The sequence below is a fragment of the Festucalex cinctus genome, chromosome 2, assembly GCF_051991245.1.
Source record: "Festucalex cinctus isolate MCC-2025b chromosome 2, RoL_Fcin_1.0, whole genome shotgun sequence".
Classification (NCBI taxonomy): domain Eukaryota; kingdom Metazoa; phylum Chordata; class Actinopteri; order Syngnathiformes; family Syngnathidae; genus Festucalex; species Festucalex cinctus.
The window spans coordinates 24,612,950-24,640,430 of record NC_135412.1 but is presented as its reverse complement, the minus strand read 5'-3'; the positions used below and the strand labels follow the sequence as shown (position 1 = coordinate 24,640,430).

Sequence of the window (27,481 nt, the reverse complement as noted above, 5' to 3'; positions counted from 1 at the left end):
ATATTCATCAAATCACACCATATAAAAATGCTCTTTTATTTGGAAAATGACATCAGAATGTATCAAAAGGTGAACAAAGATTGACATCAATGTTGTAAATGCAGTGAAAATCAGACTCAACTGATTATGAGCTCTAAAGTCTGTCAGTACGAAGGCACCCGAATTGAGCTGTTCCCTGATATGAAGTGAAAGACATCCCAGACATGGGATCAAGTTTCATTAGTCTCCAGTCTTATTCATCTCGAGGTATTACGTCTTGGGCAAGTCAAGACCTTATTAATATATACTATCTGGAAGTCATTTGTCATGTACATTGCTGGAGTTGGGCCCAAACCTGCGATCTTAAAAATCACTCCGTCAGTATTTGATAATTTGTAAAAATGACACCCACACATATTGTGGACTGCCCAAAATTAAACATTTTTTTTTTTTTTTTTTAAATCACCAACTTGTGACTTGTTTCAGCCTGCTGGCAGTGGTATGTAAAAAATGATACGAAAATACAAAATACATGTTTTTCATCATACATTTCTCTCCTGTATTTTCCAGTTGCAAAAAAATGTCACTTGCATAAAAATGACAATTCAATAAACAGCACAAAACTGCTGACCGAGAACTCATTTTGTGTTGTTTTTTTCACTATCAACACTCCAAATTTTAATGTTATTTAGGTACTTTGTCCTACAATCCTAATCCGCAAAAAAAATTAGGCCTACTATAGGGCAGATATGACCCTGTGCAAGTGCAACTAGGCCACGTCTGCCATCCAGTGGTAGATGGTGATATTACAACTTAAATTACAGGATTACAAATTCCATGGTCGCAGTTCGGGAAATAAATATGGAATCACTCCATTCTGATTAAAAAAAAATATGGAATCACTCCATTTTGAGCAGAAAATAAGGACACACCCAGTCAATTTCCTTTCCTTAATTGGGCACCTGTCTCAAATGACATCTGCTTGTTAGTCAGCAGTTAAAAACAGTGTAGTTATCACACCTTGGAGGGCTGCTGGACCAAGTGGATTGGCAAGAATCATGGCTCCAGCAAGGGAGATGTCTGTTGAGACCAAAGACAGGAATATCAAACTTCTTGAAGAAGGTAACTCTACACGAATGGTTGCCAAAGATATGGGCTGCTCATAGTCTGTTGTATCGAAGCATATTCAAGAGTTTATTCCTGTAAATGTAAATCACATTCCTAGTCGGCCTACGGCTAATTGACACATTGCAGCCAGCTGATCCTTCCACCTTCGAAAAGACAAACAACTTCTAGCGGAAGGATCAGCTGGCGTCAATTAGCCGTCTAAAGAAGCGATTTTACTCCTCTGTAGTACATGCAGCAAATGAGGTAACATATTTGCAAGCATTTGCACTAGTATTACGATGTCTTTTGGAAGTTGTGTCCTACTGTTAGCTCGCTAGCATGCTAGCATCTTAGCAGGCTTATTTAGGGGATGTTTGCAGGCCTATATGGCAAATGGATGTTATATCTTGAATGTGTATATTGTTATGTTCTCTGTGAGAATTATTTTGTGTTATTTAGCTCCTTAATATGGTGTTTTCTGTATTTTGTACAGTTCTCACGGCATGCTTAATCGCAATAATTGCCTGTTGTTAACAAGAACCACTTGGACTCGTAATTTTTGACTGGAGGGGCGTAACAAATACTAGTGATGCGTTTTGTTTTTTCTTTTTCTTCTTTCTTTTCTGTTTTTCATGATTCCATTTCTTTTCCTCAGAATGGAGTGATTTCATATTTATTTCCCTGCACTTGCTCTATAAAAGTAACATTTACTGACCAGCAATGTTTTGTCCATACTTTTTGCTCGGGGTTGTAGTAGCAAGCCGTATGGGGCCGCTCATCTCTGATCTGTAAGTACAGTTTTGTGTTCAAAATAAAAGAGCACCCCCTCCCCCCCCCCCTCCCTTTTTTCTGCAATGTATGGGGAACATTGCACCATTAAAATGTATATTGTAAATGAAGAAAAAAAATGATCCAATTTTACAGAAAAAACATTGGTCTGTTTGGGAGGGGGAAAAAAGCAGTGTCTCCATTTTTCTTTGCATCTTCAAATATTTACTGTAACAAGTGAAGTCTCCAGGATTTAACTTGTATAAACTTGATTCTCAAAAATTCTCATAAACTCTCATTCTCAAGTCCAAGTCAAGTAGTTCTGTAAGTAGTAATTCTATTTTGTATTTTAGTTTTTAGCTCCAGTGTTTCCTGGAAGCCTTTTCCTCACATGGTTTCTCTGTGCCCCGCCATTTTATTTTATTTTTTGGGGTGTGTGTGTGTGTTTTTTTTAATTGTATTATGGATGTTTGAATAGTTTAGCACAGTGAGTTGCATTTTAATGTATGAAAGGTACTATCTAAATAAGGTTTGATTGATTGATTAATTAATTGATTGCTTGATTAAGCGTGTCCTTGGTTCTCCTGACTCTGTTTGGCCCAGCCGAGGCCGCGCCGGTACCAGTTGTCCACGCCATGTCCGCGTTTCCTCTGATGGCGTTTGTAGTTGTCCAAGTGGCCGGTAGTGTAGTCGCACTCAGCGCAGGCGTACGGCTTCTCGCCGGTGTGTCGCAACATGTGCCTCTTCAAGTTCATGCTCTGGTTGCACGAGTAGGCGCAAATGTGACAGCGAAAGGGCTTGGCGCCCGAGTGGACGCGCTCGTGGCGCCGCAGGTTGGCCAGGTTGCCGCAGGCGTAGCTGCACGACGGGCACTCGTACGGCTTCTCGCCCGTGTGCACGCGCAGGTGTCGCTTGAGGTTGTCCGGGTGGGAGGAGGTGTAGGGGCACTGCGGACAGCGGTGAGGTTTCTCTTTGGAGTGGATGCGGGCGTGGCGGGCCAGGTGATTGGGGTAGTGGGAGAGAAAGGGGCACCGAGGGCAGTGGTACAGCCGGTTGCCACGTTGGTGGGACTCCAGAGGCCCAAATTGATGTTTTGAGCAATCAAGGTCATCTTTGAGTGGCGGGTCCGACGAGCAACGATGGCACACCTGAAAACAAAACAAGCTTAGGAAGGATTGCAGCAGGGATGGGAAACTTAAATGCTGGAGCAGGTCACAATTTTTTATTTTATTTTATTTTTTTAGCTGTGTTACTTGGGGGCTACATAGGACCACACTTCCTAAATAGATGTATAAAAAAAATACTATTTTAATTATGGACAAAATATGTGCATAAATGCAAAACAGTTACTGTTAATATAGTTTCTTTTTGATAATATATTTTTCAATGCATGTATAAAAAAAACAACACTTTTCTAACACAACAACCAAGGGTTTAAAGCAAAAGGGTTTTTTTTCCAGTGCAAAAAGGGCTCTCACATATCATTCCATATTTGCGCAAAAAAAAATGTAGTATAGGACAGTATAAGAGATGCTGTGAGCAGAACTAAGCCATGTTTGCCATCTAGTGGTGAATGGTGATATTGCAACAGAAAACTGCAGTTAAATATTCGCAGTTTGGCACCCATTTTTCATTAGTTTATTTCATATTTTCGATTTTTCTTTTTTTCTTCCAAGACTTTTTTTTTACCCCAATATACCAATAATTGTTCACAGATGATATCGAATGTTTATCAGTGTTTGATTTTTGTTTTGTTTTTTTAAACAAATTAAGGGGCCACCCAGTGTGGGCCATGGATTGCCCATCCCTGTGTTGTAGGATTTATTTGAGTTCTTTTTTTTTTTTTTTTTTTTTTATAATGATGACCATTTTTTTTTTCAGTTATTTTATTTTGCATTTTTTAAATGACAGAAAACATTTTTCCTCTTGTAAATTTTCTAGTATGTACTTCCTACTCCACATGTACTTATGAGGGAGTTTGCAAATTAAAAAAAATTGTCAAACAAACACTTTTTTTCTATTCAAGTTTTTTTTTTTAATTGAGAAAAATAGCATTATATAATATCTACTTTAAAAAATATACATCTCCGGTTCGAGTCCAGGCCTGGACCTTCCTGGGTGGAGTTTGCATGTTCTCCCCGTTCCCGCGTGGGTCTTTTCCGGGTACTCCGGTCTCCTCCCACATTCCAAAGACATGCATGGCAGGTTAATTGGGCGCTCCGAATTGTCCCTAGGTGTGCGTGTGAGTGTGGATGGTTGTTCGTCTCTGTGTGCCCTGCGATTGGCTGACAACCGGTCCAGGGTGTCCCCCGCCTACTGCCCAGAGCCAGCTGAGATAGGCGCCAGCAGCCCCCGCGACCCTTGTGAGGAATAAGCGGTCAAGAAAATGGATGGATGAAAAAATATCCAATTATATAATCAAAGAGAATTGAAAAGAATTATTTTGTCACGCTTTTTTTCCCTCAATTGTGCTGCATTCTGGTATGTGCGCTATGTACCGTATTTTCCGCACTATAAGGCACACCTCATTATAAGGCGCACCTTCAATGAATGACATATTTCAAAACTTTTTCCATATATAAGGCGCACCGCATTATAAGGCGCACCTTCAATGAATGACATATTTGAAAACTTTTTCCATATATAAAGGCACTACAGTATAGGCTGGGGTTATGTTATGCATCCATTAGATGATGCTGCGCTAAAGGAAATGTCAACAAAGGTCAGATAGGTCAGTCAAACTTTATGAATAGATTACAAACCAGCTTTCTGACAACTCCATTCACTCCCAAAATGAAAAAACAGCTGTTTTATTATTTTCTCTGAGGTAAAGTATTAGTATTGGCTAGCGATCCAAGATGGCGGGATCTTCTGCGCATGCGCGTCACCGATCGTGCAAGGTCACCGATAGCGTCTTGACAGAGAGACCTGTTGCGGCTCAATATTGATCCATATATAAGGCGCACTGGATTATAAGGCGCATGGTCAGCTTTTGAAAAAATTGAAGGCTTTTCGGTGCGCCTTAGAGTGCGGAAAATACAGTAATATTTGTGTTCTGATTTCCATTTTTTTTTTAAATTTTTTATTAAGTTTCCTACTTGATGTTAGCAATCGGGTAGCAGAGGCTATGTTGTTAGTTTAAAATGTTCAACAGTTACCTTCAGCTGAGAGTGGCAATAAACAGCTTGAAGAGTATCAAACTGCTGCTTTCAAGTCATAATGACCTTTTTAGATCAAATATGAAAAACTATATATTGTGTTTTAAATTGCAAAAATCGTTTTCGTTTTTATAGAAGCATAAACACTTTTACAGTCCAGTTGAATTTCACTCACCTGTCGATCGCCGTCCTCCATGTTGTTGATGCCATCCTCCTCCAGCGTGCGGCCACACAGGCGGCAGCACAGCGGAAAAAGCAGGACAGGCGACAGCGGGCCGGCAGGGGAGCTCAGCCTACCCTCGGCCTGCAGGTAAGCCGACTCCTGAGTAACTTGCAGCGTCAGGTTTGAGACGGCTAGAACAGGACAACCAAGACGAGATGAGATGATGCGCTGTTAATCTCTAAATTTCAGTTTTACACTCTGGAATGAAATTTGCCGCCATATTTCTACTCTTGTTGCATATCATACACATGATGATGTGTGATTGGGTACATTGAGCTGTGTGGGGAGCAATTGTAGTTGTAGCTGCCTCAACTAGCATCTTTCTAAACTAGGGATGTAACGATATCCATACATCACGATATGCTAATTACAGTGGAACCTCTACTTACGAACGTCTTATCATACGAAATTTTCGAGTTACGAAACTCCTCAACGGGAAAATATTGCCTCTTGTTACGAAAGAAATTTCTAGATACGAAAGGTAAAAATACATTACCAAACGCAACATACTTTAGGCTATGGCTGTTTCCTACCATAGGTACCTACGAGCGTAAATACTAGATCGGTGTTAGTGCATCGTTCTGGCATCCCATTGGCTAAGAGGAACCTTTACCATAGGTATGAGCGTATACTAGATCGGTGTCTATACAGCGTCCTCATCATTCATCCCGCGGCCCATGGGGTGTATGAACTAACGGCCAACGAATTTGTGCAAAAATTCAAACAATTGGTGATTGATGAAGGCACAGTAAGTTTTTAATTGCGACGAGACGGACCTTTTTTTTTTTTTTTTTTTTTTTTTGAAAAAGATGCCTTGCCATACCGGAAGTTTCCATGACGTTTCATAATTTGTTTAAAAGAAACAAAGAAACAAAATTTTCTACTTAAGAACTTTCTTCCAGAACCAATTAATTTCGTAAGTAGAGGTACCACTGTATCACGATATTGTGGGAAGATTGGCGATTTAAAAAAAAAAAAAAAAAAAAAAAAGGTCACAACATTGTAATAAAAATTAGCTCATACTAAATGCACACGCATATTGAGTTCCTCCACATATTGATTCGTTAAATTAGTTCATTAAACTTAATATGTTCACTTTGGATTAATTTTGGATTCACTTAATTAAATTTAATTTTGAGTTAATTAAACTTAATATATTCACTTTGGATTCATTTAATTAAGTTTAATTTTGAGTTCATTACATTTAATAGATTAATTTTGGAATAACTTAATTAAGTTGAATTAATTATGAGTTCATTAAACTTAATATATTCACTTTGGATTAACTATGGAATAACTTTATTAAGTTTAATTAAGAGTTCATTAAACTTAATATTCACTTTGAATTAGTTTCTGATTAACTTATTTAAGTTTAAGTATGAGTTCATCAAACTAAAATATTACTTTGGATTAATTTAAGTTTAATTATGAGTTAATTAAACTTAATATATTCACTTTGGATTCATTTAATTAAGTTTAATTTTGAGTTCATTAAATTTAATAGATTAATTTTGGAATAACTTAATTAAGTTGAATTAATTATGAGTTCATTAAACTTAATATATTCACTTTGGATTAACTATGGAATAACTTTATTAAGTTTAATTAAGAGTTCATTAAACTTAATATATTCACTTTGAATTAGTTTCTGATTAACGTATTTAAGTTTAAGTATGAGTTCATCAAACTAAAATATTACTTTGGATTAATTTAAGTTTAATTATGAGTTCATTAAACTTAATATATTCACTTTGATTTAATTTTGGATTAATTTAATTAATTTATTTTTTTTATTCATTTTTGATTAACTTATTTAAATGTAATTAATTATGAGTTCATTAAACGTAATATACTCACTTTGGATTAATTTAATTCAAGTGAATATATTAAATTTAATGAACGCATAATTAATTAAACTCTATATACCTGTATTCAATTTGGATTAATTTAATTCAATCGTGTGTTACCAATTGAAGTGATTTTTTTTCTTAAGTGATTTGTAATCTTAATTTGGTTCAAACACCAGCAGCCAATCATGAAGCAAAACAAGCACTCATCCTCACAAAAATCTCACAAGTCCCCCAAACCTCAGAACTGCAAAGTGGATGTGTGAAACCACTCGACCACCGTGCTGCTTTCCAATTCTAACACACATGAAGATTTAAAAGTGAGTGAATAAATGATACAAAATTTTCGACCTTTTTCACTTTTGCCATGGACTTTTCTCCTCCTGTCGTTATTCCGCTTGGCCCGATAGTGCGGCGTGTGCATGCGCTGGTGCCGGCGCAGGTTGCCGAGGGAACTGCAGGCGTAACTGCACTGATGGCAGCGGTACGGCTTTTCTCCCGTGTGCGTGCGCGTGTGGCGCTGCAGGTTGACCAGCTGGATGGAAGCGTAGGGGCACACGGGGCAGCGGTACGGTTTCTGGCCGTCGTGGATGTGCATGTGGCGTTTCAGGTGATTGGAGTAGCGGGAAGTGAAGGCGCACAGTGAGCACGAGTAGACTTTATGAGGAAGGTCGCCAGTTGCTCCCATTTGACTTTTGCTCCTTTGCTTTCCGTCGGCCACACCGCCGAGGGATCCGTCCTCAATCTTGGCATCCAACATCTGCGTGGGCTCGGAGGCAGCACTCTGGACACGCCCTTCACAGGTGAGGCAGTAGGGTTCTGAGCCCACTCCTGCAGGGGAGATAAATATGATCATTATTAGGAGTGTGACGATATATCGATCTCGTGATACTTTGTCTCACAATAGATTATCAATATGCCTACGCAAGTATCTCGATATTTGTAGTTAATATACAGCCACTATAACGACTCCATTGTTCATTACTTATTGAGCAATTACTTGGCCGGCCACTAGGGGGAAGCGCCTCTTAAGAGTGCCGGGGAAATGTACGGAAGTCTTCAGGCGAAGAAGACTCATCAGCTGACTTGTACTTTTGTAGAACATTTATCTGTCCAGCAACTGACTCAGTTTTGCATACGTTTCTATGAAAAATGTGGATTATATATTCAATTTTAACGTTTTAAAACATATTTTATGTTTTGACTTTTTGATGCACACAATTTCTGGGGAATATTAAGATTGATTTCATTGGATTGGATATTTAAGTCATTTTATTTATTTACTTTTGCAATGTTACACAAAAAATTGTGTCACAGTTTAGAAAATGAAACAATTGACTGTGACTGACTGACATATATTGCATGACAATAGTGTTTAAGACAAATTTGTTCACAGAAAGATGTCTGTTAAAAAGACATTTACATTTGAAAATTTAAAATGTAAATATTTATTTATTATTCATTTTATTTTATAAATATTTTAAAAATACTCTAAAGTACTTACTGTGAAGAAGACACCATTTTTAATGTGTTTCAGGAATGGTCCAAAAAGAAGCTATTTTCTCATTGGGGAAAAAAAAAAAAAAGTATGTCTTGAGTAGTGTTATCGTAGAATTTATTACCGAATTATTATCGTGAATTTATTACCTGACAAATAATCGCGTATCATCATATCGTGAGGTAATCATTATCGTGAGCCTTGTATCACCTATCGTATCGTATCGTATCGTGAGGTACCGACAGGTTCCAACCCCGAAATGACAAATGTGTGACGTCGTCGTAAAATGCAACATGGGAGGAAGTGAAGTTACCAAGCTCAAACCTGGCTCCTCCCAGTGGCGTGTCACAAAGTTGAGTACAACCTTTACATGAGCGGAACGGTGGCAATCTTGCATCTGTTAGCCCCGTAGACTCCTCCTCCACACTCAGAGAAAACAGATCTGATCGTAAAGACAAGAAATGCTTTAATATTCTGGCCTTTTGAATATGAGTTGTGTGTATGTTACTGACCCGAATCTGTGTCTAAACTCATGATTTCAGAGTTGCCAAAGCCCAACTCCCCATTAAGCAAAAAGTCATCGTCCAGAACCAGACAGCCCGCGTTGCATGCCACGTCACCATCTTCCAACTCCACTGGGAACAAAATATGTCACTCGTTTTATCCTAATGTAACAGATAGAAAAATTACTCTTGTAAATTATTGTAATTTAGTTTATTTATGTATTAGTTTCCCCCAAATCGTTGAATGGTTTCATTTTATATTTCAAGTGGGTTATTAATGGCTTTATTTTGGTTACTTCCTGTGTTTTTGTCAGATCTTTTATTTGGAAAGAAAAGGGATTACTGTGTTGCGTGTTCACTTGGCATCTCCTCTACCGAGGTACGTGTGGGGGGAGAACGGCCTTTATAAAAAGTTAATTTTTCTAACGTTTTAAGGGATACTTCACTTATTTAGCCCATTATAGCAATAAAAAGTTAATATTTTGTCTAATTAATTTTATATTTTCATTATTTTTCACGTACAATTAGTACCTTTAAAAACACATTTTGCAACGTCGACTGAAAATGACATCACAAGAGCTCAGGTAACCAATCACAGCTCATCTGTTTTCTAGGTTTGGTCATGTGACATTCACAAGCTGAGCTGTGATTGGTTACTTGAGATGTCATTTTCAGTCGACAAGTTGCAAAATGTGTTTTTAAAGGTACTAATTGTACAGGAAATGAAAATATCAAATTTATTATAGGCAAAATATTAATGTTTGACTGCCAAAAATGGCTAAATAAGTATCCCTTTAATATTTTATCTATAATTGTTTTTTGGCTCCCGATACCGATTCCGTTATCCAGCTTTGCAGTATTGTCCGATACCATACCGATACCTAAGGGTTTTTTTTTCCTCAACATGAAAAAGCTGTCCTGCCATTGGCATTTAGATCGGCATGCAGTGAGCATGTCACATATCAGTGAATGTCGTGGACGAGCAAGACGCAAGATGCTGCATCCAAAATTCTATATTAGCTTTGGAATTAATGGTATCGGCATGTTACTTATGAGTAGTCACCGATACCACTGTTTTAATGTAGTATCGGCACCTTTGCCGATACGAGTATCAGTATCGGAACAACACTAATTAATACCTTTAAAAAGTAATTTTTCTACTTGCTGTCGACTGATGATGACATCACCTGTGCTGAGGAAGTAGGTAATGGCCACTCATGGCTCACCTATTTTCTGGGGTTGGTCAGCAAACTCAGCCATGATAGGCCGTTAGCTACTTCCTCAGCACAGGTGATGTCATGATCAGTCGACAGTAAGTAGAAAAATTACTTTTTAAAGGTATTGTACATGAAAAATAATGAAGTTATCAAATTCATTCTGGACAAAATACGAATTTTTCACTACTGAAAATTGTTCAATGAGTCAAGTAGCCCTTTAATTTATTAGAAAAAGAGGATGTGCAGTGGATAAAATTTTTTGAGGACGTCTTCATAACATTAAATGTCGAAATAATTAACATATAAGACGTGCTTTTTAAATTTGACGGGCAAAAAAATGATGAATAAAAAAGCCTTACGCGATTAATCGTGATTAATCAAAATTCTAAGATGTGATTAATCAAATATGCTAGTAGTCAGTATCTGTTACTTCCTCTTTAATGTATTGAAGAGCATGTTTTGTTGACCTGCTCGACGTGTTAAGTGCCTTGAGATAAGTTCTGTCAAGAATTGACACTAAAAATAAAAAGGACTTGACTTGAGAGCATAATTACGTACACAGGAAGTACGAGAGGAGGCTACAAAGGAAACTGGCCAGGATGTGATAAGTGAAGAGGACAAAGTCAAAAAAGGAAACAAAGTTAAGCTTGACAGCCAACAGCTTCAAAGCACTGCTGCTTTTCCAGCATTGAGAAACATTCTGCCAAAGCTTCATTTTCAACCTGCGAAAATACGTTGAACATGACATACTGTATCAAACATACAAGCAGAAAAAGCGATGAAGAAAAACAAGGAGGAGGGGGAGGAGGAGGAGGAGGGAGGGGGGGGGGGCGTCAGGTACGGAAGTGGAAACAGGAAGAAGTGTCAAAGGACAGACAACGTTCAGGCCAGGATGCGATAAAACACAAAGAGGAGGAAGAGCAAGCAAAATCAACAAATAAGTTGGACCAGTTCCTGTTCCCTAAAACCACTACAAACTATAGTATATTAGAATAAAGAACTATTTAAAAAAAAAAAAAAAACATTTTAAAACACAAGTACCCCAAAGTGTTATTCTTGACACACACAAAACAAAAGAAGACAAAACAAGCCAAGAACTCACGTTTGACCGGCTGCGGGTTGGATTGTTTTCTCCGCGGCATTTTTGCCTCCTGGTCGCGGGGATCCTCGTAGAGGAAATCCCGCTTGACAGCTGCCACGCTAAAGCGGCTCCGCGGGGTCGGACCGGACCGTCAGTTCGCCTGCCTGTGGCTGCGCTGCCCGCTAACCGCCTGCAACCGTCGACATCGTCATCGCTGTCGTCACCTCCTTCCTTTTCCTCCAAAGGCGCGACGAACAAGTCATTTGTCAGCACGACAGCTGCGGCGTCACAACTCACAAGCGAATATTCTTGTACCTTTTGAACAAGGTGCCAAACATCACTGTGGACGCTTTGTTCGCTGATACTTTCGCTAAGCCACCTTGCTAAACACAAGTTCCACGCAACATGTCAACAGTGGATATAAACTGACGTTTGGGGGGAAGGGACGCACCACAATAGTTGTCATGGAGAAAAGGACGCCTCGGTGTCAGAGCACATCTGTTGCCGAGCGGTGGGGCTTGCTTTAGATGACGTCACTGAAACCTGGCGGAGTGGATGGTGGATCTTGTAGTGTGATGTCGCTTCGTAAACAAACAGTCGTGCCTTGGAATACGAGTGAAAATCATTCCCTGGGGCACTCATAACTCACAACACCGTTCGCTCCCAAATGAAAGGAAATGCCAATTAAGTAAAAATAGCACTCCATTATATTGTCCTTCATACAAAAATCGACCAATAACATAATTAAATAGAATGTAAAGAATTCAACAGTTTCTGCATCATGATTAATGCAATTGTTTTGCTGACGTGCCTGAATGAGGTAGATGCTACGGACTTCCGGGTTCCGCACATCAGCGCCGTTTCCGGCCACTGCTGAACGTGTTCCAACACTCGGACCCCCATCCCTGCGCCCCCCAACCGCACGTGCAGGGCTTCTCAGCTCTGAAATGCTTCGAACCACTGAGACAAGACGCACTACACACTTAAAAGCCCAATTCACACTGACTGAGGAACGGACGCGGTGCGTTTCCCGTACGGCGGCCGTATGGACGGCGCAAGGACTGCAATTCACACCACTTGCGTTCGTGTCTGGAAATCTACTCCCGACAGACCACGAGATCACATGGGGTTCACGCTGGCGAGTTGAGTTCACTCAATAACAACCGTGTATATAGAGTCCTATTTGTAAACAATAGCCACACTTGCCTGTTGTCACATCGATACGCTTTTTGGACATTATTTCTGGGACTTCTACCATGGCTGTTTTCCATGGGTACGTTTTGTGTTTAAATAGTGTCATTTTGTTGTGTTTAATTTATTCTGAGCTCATTTTTGTCTTAAATGTCCGACTAATGCTATGCAGCTAGCTGGCTTCCCTCCCCACAAAACGAGTTTGCAAACCGTTTTATTTCGAAATATACCGGATTTACCTTAATGAGAGACGCTCGATTTCCTGTCCGGCTCGTGTAATTTCTTCAGCTTCATGAAAATCCGCATGCGGCGTTCGGAAGAAATAGAACACTTGCGGAAACCTTCCGCATCGCCACAGTAGTTCCGCACCGGAGACGCACCGTGACCGCACCGAAGCTGGTGTGAATTGACACGTAGACTTGAGCGTTCTATCCTTGCGGCGTCCGTACGGCGGCCGTCCGGAGAACGCACCGCGTCTGTTCCGCAGTCAGTGTGAATTGGGCTTTACACCGTCGACAGGAACGTGCAACCGGAGCGCAAGTACTGGGACGCGGCCCACACGTCGCAAACCGGAAGCGGAAACAAAGCTGAGGTGTGGAAACCCATAAGTCCCGCCTCCTCCGTCTGCTACTGTGACATAGTAAATTATTGTAATATAGTAGTATATGCCACGGAAGAGGCGGGATGTGATTTTGCACATCAGTTTGGTTCCGGTCCGGGTTGCGAACGTGCATTGAGGGGCACAAAGCCGGAAGCACAAGTATTTTGACGCAGCCCACACGTCGCAAACCGAACCGGAAACAAACTGATGTGCAAAAACAGTCTTCCGTGACATATACCCCATAGTCATATTTTTTTGTTGAGGATAAAACACATAAGCCTGTGAGTGTACCGCGACTACCGATGCAAGCATGTCTGTGGTGTTTTGCATCGTTTGTTAGCATAAAAGCTAATACTCCTAGGCAAAGCTATGTGATTGTTTAATATATATTATGTTGTTTTTACTTTAACTTAAACTGGGAGTGGCATTAAAGCGCAAAGCCTCTTTTTTTTTTATGTTTATTTATATTTATTTGTATATTAGCTAGGGGTGTGCTCAAAAAATCGATACGGCAATATATTGTTGCGGGCCTCATTACAATACACGTATCGATACGCAGGCGTCGGAATCGATATTGCTCGTTAACTTTAAATAGGCAGTTAACGTTTGCCTTTGCAGCTTGCATTGTACCTAAAAAATAAAAACCACCAGCGTCTTTGAAGTTAATTGCCTTCAATTAATGCAAAATTAGCTCACCAGTGATTGGAAACTGTGTCTTGCTTAGAAAAATGAAAGCAGAGGAAGAATATATCATTTATTTAATTATAAACTTAACATGTGGCACGTGTCTTAATGTACCAATTTTCGTATATTTTGTTTAAAAACTAAATAGAATGTGTTTCATGAAAAAAAAATGCTGTTTTTATTTTCCCAAATATTTCAAATAAGCACATTTTAGAGCTGTAATTTTAATACTTTTTTTTTCTTTTGCTCATATCGGCTCATGTCTATTAATAAAGTTTCCCGGCGTGTCTGGGAAAGCTGCTTGGTGGTAAACCATTAGAGCTGCTAACAAAAATATTTAGAAAATTAATGTAATATATCGGGATACGTATCACCTTGAAGATCAAGTATTGGGATACATATGTATCGCTCACGTATCGTATCGTGACCCCTGTATCGTGATACGTATCGTATCGTGAGGTAGGCGGCAATACCTAGCCGTAATATTAACTAAACTTCGGCTTACTGTGAAGTGAGTTGAATTTAGTAGTTCACTGTCGCTGTAGCGCTCATATTTCAAGTTTCTGCTCACAAGCCAAAGCAAATAATCATCCAAATGTTAACTATGATAATATCTTGAAAAACTTGTAAGTGCGGTTCCGAGTATTTCAAGGCAACATTGTATTGCCATGCCCTGCGATTGGCTGGCAACCAGTCCAGGTTGTCCCCCGCCTACTGCCCAGAGCCAGCTGAGATAGGCGCCAGCACCCCCCGCTACCCTTGTGAGGAATAAGTGGTCAAGAAAATGGATGGATGGATTGTATTGCCAAGTTGTGGGAAGAGAAACTGAGTGTTGAATACATAATATGTAAAATTAGTCAAATTGGGACACCAAAACTTAGCAAAATTGACAAAGGAAAAAAAAAAATGGCTTGATTATAGACACGTTTTTGGAACAAAACAGTTAAAAGCTTGACATGATTGTTGTTTGAATTGACAATTGATGAGTGGCCTGCAGGCACCGAGAGTGTTTGTATACTACACTCTTAGAAAATGTAAGTAAATGTGCTTGTTAGAGCCTTTTTAGGTTCCCCAGCTCATCCTCATAGGAGAACCCTTTTTGGGTTCCAGTTATAACCATTAATGAAGGTTCCACCTGGAACCCTACAAAAGGGTTCTACCGAGATATGAGTTATACCCAGAACCTTCTGTGAAAGGTTCCAAACAGAACCCTGCATGAGAGGTTCAACAAAGAACCCTTTTAAAAAAAAAGAAGAAAAAAAAAAGTTAGTAGCACCAATACATTATAGGCCTACTACATACTGCACCAGATGAAGCCATTTATAAAAATTAAAGTAAAACCATGCATGGCCGAATGAGAGCAGTCCGAGTATGCAGTCTGTTTAATTCATTTATCAGCACATCATAATGGTGACAGTGGGACAGACTGAATAAGTCTGGCTCCTATAACAAGAGCCTGCACTGGCACAAAATCAGGTGAAAGTGAAGGAACACCACAAGGTTTTCATATTAATTGCTTTTAATAAAGTTGAAATACTTTTCAGTAAAATAAATTACTGGAAAAGGAGGTTAAATAGTCACCCTTAATCCACTTGTTGAAGGCAGTGGCAGCCTCATTTTTTTTGGTCCAATCTCTCATTTCTACAAAAGAGAAACAAATGTTAACATAAAAAAAGCCTACCATTCTCCATAAGGGTCCTACAGTCACACTTGCTGAAATAATATAGTAGATTTAACTTACCTTTATTATTTGAGGTTGCTTGATGTTTCACTTCAATCCAGCTTGTCATACAAATTCATACACAGGTGATCACACGATTAAATAGTAATCACCACTGATATGTCACACCTGTTATGAAGAGGGCGGAGCGTGTAATCTGTAGCAAAATTGGCAGCCAGCTCCCAGGTCACACACTAAAATCCAGTTTTTCCCCTGAGCAACACGACGTCGACCGCCACCAAACATTTGCACCATCCGTACACCAGTGTGAGCGGAACTGGAGGCAATGTGTGTAAAATGCCTTGCCCAAGGACTCAATGGCACAAATTGGAGAGAGTGGGGTTTGAACAGCTGACCTTCTGGTTACTGCACAAAAAGCTCTACCCCCTGAGGCACAGCCCCCATTCACACACAGCCAGACATAGGTCAACTGGTAAAATGTACTTAATAATCTCATCGAATTTCCTTATAATTTCTGAGTGAATACTGAATCATGGCTAAACATTTGAAAATTTGATGGTAAGGATCTTCTAATACCCATGTTTTCAACAGCCCTTGGAGAACCCCTTCTTCCAAAAAGGGTTCTCTGTATTGAAATGGTTCTTGGCGGCACGGTAGTCGAGTGGTTAGCACGTCCGCTTCCCAGTTCTGAGTTCTCCGGTTCGAGTCCAGGCTCGGACCTTCCTGGGTGGAGTTTGCATGTTCTCCCCGTGCCCGCGTGGGTCTTCTTCGGGTACTCCGGTCTCCTCCCACATTCCAAAGACATGCATGGCAGGTTAATTGGGCGCTCCGAATTGTCCCTAGGTGTGCGTGTGAGTGTGGATGGTTGTTCGTCTCTGTGTGCCCTGCGATTGGCTGGCAACCAGTCCAGGGTGTCCCCCGCCTACTGCCCAGAGCCAGCTGAAATAGGCGCCAGCAGCCCCCGCGACCCTTGTGAGGAATAAGCGGTCAAGAAAATGGATGGATGGAAATGGTTCTTACAGGAACCCAGAGCCTCAAAAGAACTCTTGAAGATGTATTTATTTATTTTCCAAAAAAGGGTTCCCTAGAAGCCCATAATTCTGGATAGAACCTCTGCCCTTCATGAAGAACCCTTTTGGAACCCTTACTTCTAAGCATGTAGTAACTACAAAGTCCAAGGGCAAGTAATCATATCATGATGCACGGAGCTGTTTGATTCCCACTTTGTGAACGTATTTTTGTACTCTGGTGAATAATACCATTTTCTTCAGGGGCCTCCTCTCCACATCAATATCTTTTCTTCTTTGCTCCCTTTTTCAGTTTCTTCTACCTAAATATCCTTTTTACATTCATGTTTTTCTCGCTGTCATGTTTAGGATTATTTAAGTAAATGTGTACTTGTTTTCTCACACACACCCATCCTCTATGGAGGACCAAAACTGCCCAAATTAAAAATAAATAAATAAAGTGAAATAAAAAACGGATATACAAAATATTATACCAAAATAAATAAAAATGGAAATAAAAAACTATATATCATAAATAAAGTACAAAAATAAATACAATCTATAAATATAATTAAATATCAATAATTCATTTTATTTTCATTTGATTTATTTATTTTTTAAATTTGGAAGTTTCAGTTCTCTATAATCTTCCGCCTTTGTGCCTCTACTTTTTGCTCTCATTTATGTCTTACATCAAGTCAGTGAGTGTTTGTGACCCGATGGTCACGTGTGCAGCCACATGCTTCATATACTTGGCGAACATGTTGGAACAGGCCTACCCTAATCTCTCAAATGTGATCTTGCCATGTTGGCGGCAGCATTTAAAAATCTCCAAGTGGAATGTGAACTTTAATTCTCACATGCATCATCAGCATTACGTCACCACTACACGGTGGAAAGAAATGTGATTATGTACACACAACGCCGAGAGACAAACTCGAAAGTATTGGAAAGTCTCTCTGACTTTGAGGGTTGCAAACATAAGGGCTAAGATGTTTACGACTGCGGTCCACTAGATGGTGCTACATATGAGTTTGCAGGTGCTTATGCAGCGGTGTTTTGACGCGCATTACATTATATACCTTTTCTATACCGGTACTTCTAATCTTGTTTGAACCTATCACCGGTGACTTAAGGTAAGATGTGATTTATACCTTTATATTTATGGATCACCTGTCAATCACAGCATTGGCACATTCAGACAACTATTCAAAGACAATTTAAAGTTAAAGTGCCTCTTCAATTAATAAATTTTAACACATTTTTGCATGACATTACAGCCCAGAACCGTTTTGTGCTAACCAATCACTCCTGAGCTTTCCTGCAGAGGATTCAATTTTTTAAATAATCCACTATGGTCAGTTTTCCTCCCATTTATTTATTGCAAAGCAGTAGTTTTCTTTACTATAAAGAAATACACGAACTAAGTCTTATTACCAGCATTTGTGCATTTCAAAGACTAATTATGTGCATTTGTCTTCACTCATTGACATCCATCCATCCATTTTCTAAACCACAGCAGCCAATGGCAGTCGTCATTTGTTTCCTTCCCCTACGATTGACCTTGCCACTTGGCTTCCTGTTGCGCCCTCCAGGCAGCGAGCACCTCGTCATCAGGCTCCTCGGCAGCCGCTCGAGCTCGGACCCTTTGCCGAGTTTGGGCGATGAAGGCTTCAACGTCATCTTCCTCATCGCCACCATCCGTTTCCCGCCTCCCGCCTCCTGTGTCATGGCTTCGATGTTGCGAATGATTCGTGAACTTCCTCCTGGAACCCGAGGCACCGGCCTCATCGTCCTCGCCCTCGCCGTATGACCTCCTGGCTTGACCGTGGCCATTGTTGATGCCGGAATATTCTGCGTCAAATCTGGAGGTGCCCCCATATGTGTCATCGTCCTCACCGGCACTTGAGGCCCTGCGGCTGGAGAAGTCAAACTGGGAGGCGGAGCCGTCGAGGTCGTCGTAGGGATCGTCCGATATTGCTGCAGCGGCGGCAGTTTTCCTGGGAGGAGGCCTGACACTTTTCAGCCAGTCGTCAACGCTGGTGTTCTTGTCGTTCTCCAGGGCGGGGTTCAGGTTCAGACATCCAGATAGGCCAAACGTCTTCAAAGGTTTCTGCTTCTTCTTCTTTGCCTCCTCAAGGAATTCCTCCTCCTTCCTCTTCTCCTCCTCTTCTTCATCTTCATCCCCCTTTGGCTTCTTCTTCTTGTACAAAGTGCTGCGCTTGTTGTCTTCCAGGATTTTCTTCTTCTCGTAGGTGGCCATCTTGCCTCTCATTTCCGACTTGATCTCCTTGTCAATGGCGTCCAGTTTGCCGAGGTTGACCTGGTCTTGGAAGAGGCTGAACAGAGGGACGCTGGTGGTGGTGATTTTGTTTTTCTTCACATCCGGCAGTGCGGAACCTCGCGAACCGGCACCGCTGAAGCCACCGGCTGAGAGGACGGACGCTGGCCGGCCGCAGCCCTGCGACATGCTACCGGAGTAGGACCGGCCGCTCAACACAGACGCTTTGTCGTCGTCTCCACCGCGGCCCGAAATCACGCTGGATGGGGCGCCGAAGCTCAGCTCCGACCCTGCAAGCGACGGAGGAGGCAGACTCATCTCGCTCTGCTTCTGTTTTATGGTTTCCGTAACCACGTTGGCGATCCAGTTCTGGATGCTGGCCAGGTTGACCATCGCTTCTCCCGAGGGACCCTGGACGGTCGGAACGGGGAGGATGGGCGGAGGCTGGAGGTTGGAGTGCGTCGATCGGGACGCAGACGATCGGACAGACGACTGTCCACTGATCACTGACGTGTTGTCGTCGTTGATGACACCGGCGCCGGCCCAGAAAGCGGAGAGAGGTACGGTGGCGCCGCTGACGCAGCTCTCGTTCTCCCAGCCGCACACTGACTGACTTTCTTCTAACGTCTTTTTAGAACGCTCCAGGATCTCCTCGCGCCTTTGCCGCCGTTTCACCGTGGCGGAATCCTCACCGCGACTCATCTCCAATATCTCCTCCACATTTTCCTCGCCAAGTCGCCTCTGCTGCTTCCGTTTCCAAGCCTGATAGGCCGTCAGGTTGACGTCTTGGAAGGACGGAGTCGTCGCTTCCGCGCCGTCACTTTTCTCATTATCACCTACAGAACTCTTCTCTCCGTCCCCGCGTTCTTTCTTGTTCCATCCAAAGTGAATCCGCTTCACCCGCCAGCGCTCCAAAGCCGTCATATTCTCCTTGTTCTTCTGGCAGAAGTTGTACATGGATGTCGTGTCGGACAGGATGCTCTCCATCTCTTCATCAATCTTATTCTTTTTTTCATCTTCTTGCGCCGCCTCACTTTCGCCGTTTTCCTTTTTCCGATAGCGAGCCGAAGCCTCTTCCTCGATCTCGCGCAGTCTCTGCTTCCAGAGGTCGGCGTAGCTGCTGCAGCTGGAGGTGGATGCGGCGTCTGACGGAGGCCGTCTGTTGCGGCGCTTCGAACGTTCCTTCAGGGCGCGCACGTCCTCGCTGGTGACGCTCTCCACGTCGGCGACGGGTGCCGCATCCTCCTCGTCGCTGTTCAGCTGCGCCTGCCACCACTCGTCGCTTTGGTACAGCTCATTCCTGCGCTGCCACTCTTGGATCATTCGATCCAGACCGGCATCATCCTCGTCACCTTCTGTGCTTCCCGCGTTCTCAGGCAGCATGGATTCCTCTTGAGGTCGGCTGTCGTGCGGTCTGACGGATCTGCTCAGGAGCTCCTCAGCAGCTGCGGAGGAGGCCACGCTGCTCATCACACTGGCGCCGTCCTCTTCCTCCTCCATCGTGATGGAGTGCGCTTTCACCTCCACCATGCTTTGCCCTTCCTCCGGAAGCGTCTCGTCGTCTTCACCGCCCTCACCGAAGATGCGCGCGCGAGTGCGCGCGTCGATAACCGAACACTGGCTGAGCGTGTCGTCGTCGTCGTCGCTCTCTTCCAACAAGTTCTCGTTGAGCTGTCGCAGTTGTTTGAGGAAACCCTCGTTGGGGTTGATGGGACGCTTTTTCCTCATGGCCGTCAGGGCCTCCATGATGGTCATGTGCTGGAAGATCATCAGGTAGGACGCCACCAGGATGGCCGAGCGACTGACGCCCATCATGGAAATCACCGCAACTTTGCCTGAAAATAAAAGGCAATTAGGTTTAAAGGGACATTCAGTGATCCCTTGCGCCTTTTAGTGGTGAACTAATAGTTCATTCATTTAAAAAACAACAACCGTTTATGTCAACAGTATTAAAAAAAAAAAATAATGTATCGCATCAACATATTTTTTAAAATATATATAATAGTAGGTCTAGTAATCACTAATTATATTAGATGGCATTACTAGCTCCCGTGATTGGGGCCCATCACTTGTCACTTTCTGCTTTGCTCTCACAAGCTTTACATGTGCTTTTTGCTCTTTACAAGCTTACATGTGTGGTCAAGTTTGCAATCATTTCTTAACAGAAAACAGGCGGCCTCAGCAGACTGGCTCTAACCATTCTGCTGCGTTAGATGTTCTGGTTCTTGAGTGTCTTGAGTCATCTTCTGTGAGGATAACATATAGCTAGGCTATGTGAATGTGAGTGTGGAGCAGAGCAAAGCATTCTTCATTGCAACCAGAAGCAATTCTTCATTGCAGCAAATGTATGATGACTTATATTTACAATTTTTCCTACATCGCTCGTTAGCCACTCCAGCCTATGGCTCCGACTCTCGCGAGCCGCTCTTGTTACAAGTAGCCCTGGATACAGAGTACAGTTCGAGGCGTGCCGCCACGAGGAGTGGACTTAAACGTTTGACTCCGCCCACACGGATTTTACAAAATGCTTTAAACAAAATTTGCACATTTAATGATGTGTTGTCTTATGAAGTAAAGTTAAAAAAAAAAAAAAAACGCATTATGGGGCATCGAAAATTACAAACGCTCAACCCTACGTCAGTCGGGGAGGAGCTAATTAAACGGTTTGCCGGAAGAGGTCAAACTGCAGTACTACATGTCCCCAGCAGACAGCGCATCCCTCGACGGTTGAGGTTTGTATTTGGGTTTCGGTCCGTTTTTCATTTTTTTAATATGTTCAAACAATACTGTAAGCCTACTGTCATAAAATTGCACACAAAGCCGCCAGGGCAATCATATAACAACAAAGAAAGAAAGAAGAAGGCACATCAAGATAGAAAAACCATGTGGGCGGAGTCAAACATTGAAGTCCACCCCGCGTGGTGACACGCCTCGAACGGCACTCTTCATCCAGGGCTTGCTTTCTTGTTAGCTGCTCTGGCTAATTCTAGCGTCGCTCGCCGAGCTTCACAACGGCTATTCTTTGATCACTAGATGGCGCTAACGACTACACACTGTGGCTTTAAGATACTAATATCATTTCAATGCAGATTGACTATCAGCCCAAGGGTGTTTCCCCCCTCTCGCACATCAACTGTAACACGCTGCTGCTCAGCTGAAAATGGATGAGCGGTGTCGAAAATGGATAGATGAACGCAATCTTAAGTGGTGTGAAGCTGGCCTTAGAAATCTATGAGCGCCCTGTTGTCAATCAGATACGCTGATCAAGTGATCATGACGTTACGTGCGCTGTGTTCCAAATTATCCATGTAACTGAAACAGATCTCTCTCCAGCAAGACACAAATTATTTCATAGATTGTCATGAAGCGAAGCGGGCGCTCACCTTTGTGAGTCAGCAAAGCTTCGTCCAAGAACTCCGCGGTTGGCCGGAAGTGTGGCGAGATGTCGGCGTCATGGAAGTCATCCACCTCAACACCCATGTAGTGAACGCCCATCCCGGAATAGAACGCCTCCCCTGTGTAAACGCCGGTGCCGTGCGCGGCGTTAAGGATGTGCGTGATGCCCATTCGCTTCAGCCGGGCCTTGTTGACGGCGATAGATCTGCGGCACAAAAACACTGACCGTGACGTCACACTCCTGGGTGGCCAAAAAAATCAATAATATGCTAAATAAAACTTCTATATCATCAGACCAAGGCAGAGTAAGTGGCTTGAATGACCATTTTAGCATTCTCCTCCACTGTCGGAGTTTGAATGTGGAAGTAGCGGTCAAAGAGATGCTACATGAGGCGGCTAGCTTGGAAGCTACATCTAATGGCAGTCTTCATTTAGACTGACAATTTTTAATTAAAAAATGGATAGGGCGAAAATTTAGACACAGTTAACGTGATAATTGAAGGACTAGCTAATTAACTGACTTTTTTTGTTGCTCGGATTGATGGCACAGATGTGCTCTTTAGAACATTAAATAGCTGATCATAGCTAGCAGGCTACGGATTTTGTTGTGCTAAATAAGTCAAAGCCAGTATAGTAAGTAAATAATACTGTTACTTTTTTTTTTTTTTTAGAAAAATGCCTCGTATTTAAATTGTCCAGAATGAATTTAATAACTTTATTATTATTATTACTGTACAATTAATGCCTTTAAAAAATAAATTTTCCACTTGCTGTCGACTGAAGACAACATCACCTTATGTCCATTTTTAGTCAACTATAAATCCAGCATTTTAGTCTTTATTTTAGTCCAAGGAAAAAATAATTTTATTCGTCTAGTTTTTAGTCAACAAAAACTGTCAACATTTTAGTCAACTAGACACAAATACAGTGAGTGACTACTATTGCTCTATGCTATTAGCTAGTAAGTTAGTCAGTATTAGTTAGCAGTCAAATTATAATTGTTGGAACATTCTTGCCATTGGATTAATATTATCACTATAATTTACTTTTTTTTTTTTAACCTTTCAGCATGAATCCACCTCCTGTCTGTCCCATGTGTTTGTGCTGTGCGTCACATGACAGTGTCACAGACATGATAGATTACCAGAGACAAGATTTTACAAAATCCTATCATTTTCATCTCGTTTTTGTTCATGAACTAAAATGTCCATAGATTTTAGTCCAGTTTTTATTAAGTGAAGTACATTTTCGTCTCGTCTTCATTAGTCGACGAAAACGCATACTGATTTAGTCCCAGTTATTGTTCATTATTGAGGGTTCTAGTTTAGTCTAGTCTAGTTTTAGTCCGGTGAAAAATGTGTGTTGACCAAATTATTTTTGTTTCGTTTTTGTTGATGACATTAACACGAATCGACAGCAAGTGTAAAAAAATCGTTTTAAAAAGGTATTAATTGTACATGAAGAATAATGATGTTATAAAATTCATTCTGGACAAAATATTAACTTTTGATGACTGAAAATGGCTCAGTGAGTCAAGTATCTTTTTAATGAGGCAACTTTCAATTTTGTAAATTCCCACAGAACGTTTCCAACTTTGAAAAAAGAATTTTACTACCCCACTTCTCAGCAGCCTCTTATTCTCATTGAGCGTCATATGGGTGATACTGACTTCTCAGCGATGAAAATGTTTGGCCACACTTCATCCACAGGCCTGCTGGGAGCCTCCAGGCGATCCTGAACCATGGCCCTCTGGATGTCCAGCACGCAGGGAGTGTTATAGGGGCTGCGGTCATCAATCATGTCCCGCACTCGGTTGTAGAGGTCCTCCACCATCAGCTGCTCTGCTCTTTCAAGCATGGACTCCGGGACGGACTCGGCGCGGACACCTCGAGGTGGCAGTTCTGCGGATCACAGAAAAAAAAAAATGGTTCACTTTCTATTGAGCAGGTCCGACGCAATAACATTTGAAATCTCAATTGGATGTGTCTTAAATGTCACAAGCTAATTTTCATGTATTTTTTTCCCTCCTATGACAAATTTCCAGAAGACAAAGTCAGTATAGACGAGCTCATCCGCATTCAGTGTTGGACGTCTCACTCGAAGTCATCACCTCAGCTTGTTAGTGGATGCAAGAATCCACATAGTCGCCTACTTAAAGTTAATTGGCTCGTTTGACACAAATCACATTCCTCTTCAGATTTACTGGACTCGCAAGCATCTTAATATGAATTCCATGTTTTATCTGCTGGCCTTTCAATTACCTTCTGCTCTATATGCGGTGCCTTGGTTTCCCGCTGGGAGCAGAAACAGTCACAGTAGGAGCTCCAGTCACAAATCATCAACGTGGTTGAGCACACAGAAAACTTGTAAAGCCGTTTGAATTCTTTCAACCTCAGAGGATCAGCGACACGAAAATCTTTTAATAGCTCAGGTGGTGGCATTTGGTGGAGACCTCTCTACTGATCAAATCAGAAAACGGTACACTTGTTGCCTGATGTCTCACCCTCATTGATGATCTTTTTGGCGGCGATGGCGGACGACAAGTGGATGGGCTCCATGAAAATACTGGCGGCATCCGAGCCAGAGATGGCGGAAAACCTGGACTCTGACATCATAGACAGGCTGCGAACCGTACAAACCAAAGTCATCCAGGTACCTCGCATTCAACCGGGAAGAAGTTGTTTCAAGATATTTACCTGGGCGACGAACATCGCAGGTAACGAGACTGGATACCCTGGATGCTCGTCTCCTCCTCGTCGCCATTCGGCACCGTCTGATCCTCGTGCTCGCCGGCCGCCGACGCCATGTCAGCCCTGTTGATGGCCTCCTGTTCAGTCAAACCCGCGTCTTCTGTGACCACCCGAACCCAAATGCGGCAAAAAGATGGAGAATATTTTTTATTGGGAAGTAGTGTTCATTTCGTCAACGAAAACTAAACAAAAATATTTTCGGCAACACACATTTTTCACCGGGCGAAAACTAGACTAGACGAGACTAAAACCCTCACAATAACTGAGACTAAATCACTGAGTATACATTTTTGTCGACTAATGAAGACGAGACAAAATATATTTCACTTATCAATTATTTAAATTAGTTCAATCTTGTCTCTGCTAATCTGTCACTGTGACATGTGCAACATGCACAAACAGGTTAAAAAAAATGTAAATGATATTTATAACGTAAAATTAATCCAACAGCTATAACATTCCAACAATAATGTTAAACCAATTGCTAGCTGTTAACTTACTTAACTGGCTAACCTATTAGCTTGTAGCATGGAGCCATAGTAGCCACTTGTTGGTATACCGTAATTGTGTGTCAAGTTGTTTTTCACCAAAAAGATGAGAGAACATTTTATGTGAAATAGATTTAAATCTGAAGTGTTCAACTTAATCTGGTGATTAACAGATTAACAATATACAGGGGTAAAATGATTGTCCTGACTAAAACGCTGAGTTTTTGTTGAATAAAACTAAATGAATAAAATTGTTTTCTTGGACTAAAATAAAGACAAAAATGCTATATTTATAGTCAACTAAGAATTAACTAAATAAAAACAGGAAGAGGTTGACTAACTTTGATAAAAACTAACAAGCACGATTGAAACTGCTAAAACTGAGACAAAATTTAAAAATGGCGGATACAATTAACACTACTGGGAAGAAATACTAAGCGGCAATTTAAATCACTGATTGTGATTGCCAACCAGCGTGTTGTTAAAGAGTGTAAACGTTAGACAACACTGCTCCAAATGAAAAAATAAATAAATAAATAAATTGAAGCTAATAAGCCAAAACGGATGCCATCATAACTAACTTGATCATATGACACTTTATATTTCACAATGTGCTGTGCATGAGTGCATGTTTCAAGTTGATGACGATATCTATGTGCAAGTGTCTGAGTGAGTAGTTTGAGGCCTGGCATCAGTTCTATTTTTAAGTGACAGCTGTGGCACTGGCCTGGGAGCAGTTTCGTGTACAGATACAACAAATAGCCAAGACAAAAGTGAAACGCAAACGAATGTTAACAATCCGTCGTCTTCTTGGCAGAGTGTAAACAACAATGTGAGCGTTCGTCTTACCTTGGCAGTCAGCAGCGGTGTCCATCTGAGGAGGTCTGCTTTGTGAGTCGTTTGGTGGTCACGAAAAAGGTTAGAGTGTCCCTCCACCCCCTGTGACACTCTTGACAGCACAGCCATTCAGGGGGCCTGGACACCCGACACCCCAACTCACTCGGACCGTCGTCAGAACTGCTCTCACCTTCCTTCCTTGTTTCCTTTGCTCATCTTTTTGTTTCCTTCTCTTATATTTCCTTCGTTATGTCCTTGTTTCATTTGACAAAATATCAACTAATCCCCTATTATTTATTTTCACCCATTTTTTTCCCTTGCTCAAATCCTTGCTTTGTTTGATGCCAGTATTTGAATTCCTTTGTCCTCTCATTTACCCGTTCTTAACTTTGATTTTTTAAAAACCTCTTTCCTCATCAAATCATGAAAGTTTGAGACTTTTATTTAGTACAAGTCAACCTTAAACATTTCTTGACAATAATATGTTATATGTGACCTCACTAGTCTAAACATGACATTCTGATTAATATTACATTTGTGGAGTTTTGAAGCAAAATTCAGCCATTTTTATCCATCTCAGGGGACGGCCGTTTTGCCCCACTAGCTGTCGACTGAAGATGACATCACAGTTGCTCAGGTAACAACCAATCACAGCTCAGATTCAGAAAACAGCTGAGCTGTGATTGGTTGTTACCAGAGCAACTGTGATGTCATCTTCAGTCGACAGCAAGTGGGGCAAAATGGCCACCCCCTGAGATGGATAAAAATGGCCATATTTTGCTGCTTAGCTCGTATTCCACTAATACAATGTCAACCAGAATACCATATTTAGACTAGTGGGGCTGCAAAGAACATGTAAAAAAAAAAAAAAAAAAGAATAAATAAAAAATGGGGGGGTTGACTTCTTCTTTACAGCTACATGGAAAAGCAAATGCATTTCCACAAGAAGCTAACAGAATCTCAGCGAGAGTTCCAAGTCACTTAATTAGTTCTTATCTGACTTGTTGGAGGAACAACACGGTCTTTGTCAGTCAGCTGACAATGTTGTCTGCTATTTATAATCCAAAAGGCAGAGCCATGAAGTGCTTGAGACTAACGATATAATAGTTGGAATAACATACCGATAACTTCTTCACATATGGATGAGTGTCAACAATAGCGCATCTTTATTTGCCCTTTACAGT

General features: G+C 41.5%; 2 protein-coding genes across 5 annotated transcripts; both read right to left on the bottom strand.

Moving 5' to 3' along the window:
- Positions 1-22: 22 nt before the first annotated feature.
- On the bottom strand, positions 23-11,854 carry LOC144014257 (zinc finger protein 513-like). Of its 3 annotated transcripts, XM_077513954.1 has the most exons (7): positions 11,697-11,854; positions 11,403-11,618; positions 9,093-9,215; positions 8,894-9,022; positions 7,434-7,913; positions 5,188-5,366; positions 23-3,002 (listed from the first exon to the last, which is right to left on the bottom strand). In XM_077513954.1, the coding sequence occupies exons 2-7, from the start codon at positions 11,440-11,442 to the stop codon at positions 2,418-2,420; spliced, it is 1,536 nt and encodes a 511-aa protein (XP_077370080.1). In that variant the 5' UTR covers positions 11,443-11,618; positions 11,697-11,854; the 3' UTR covers positions 23-2,417. The 3 variants fall into 3 exon arrangements, with proteins under 3 accessions (XP_077370080.1, XP_077370082.1, XP_077370083.1); XM_077513956.1 differs by having other exon boundaries at positions 9,093-9,245; positions 11,403-11,845; XM_077513957.1 differs by lacking the exons at positions 11,403-11,618; positions 11,697-11,854 and having other exon boundaries at positions 8,905-9,022.
- A 6,049-nt stretch (positions 11,855-17,903) lies between these two features.
- styxl2 (serine/threonine/tyrosine interacting like 2) lies at positions 17,904-26,507 on the bottom strand. 2 transcript variants are annotated; one of them, XM_077513951.1, is made up of 6 exons: positions 26,310-26,507; positions 24,919-25,072; positions 24,726-24,844; positions 23,892-24,123; positions 22,210-22,427; positions 17,904-20,661 (listed from the first exon to the last, which is right to left on the bottom strand). In XM_077513951.1, the coding sequence occupies exons 1-6, from the start codon at positions 26,332-26,334 to the stop codon at positions 18,098-18,100; spliced, it is 3,312 nt and encodes a 1,103-aa protein (XP_077370077.1). In that variant the 5' UTR covers positions 26,335-26,507; the 3' UTR covers positions 17,904-18,097. The 2 variants fall into 2 exon arrangements, with proteins under 2 accessions (XP_077370077.1, XP_077370078.1); XM_077513952.1 differs by having other exon boundaries at positions 24,919-25,069.
- Between the last annotated feature and the right edge of the window lie 974 nt (positions 26,508-27,481).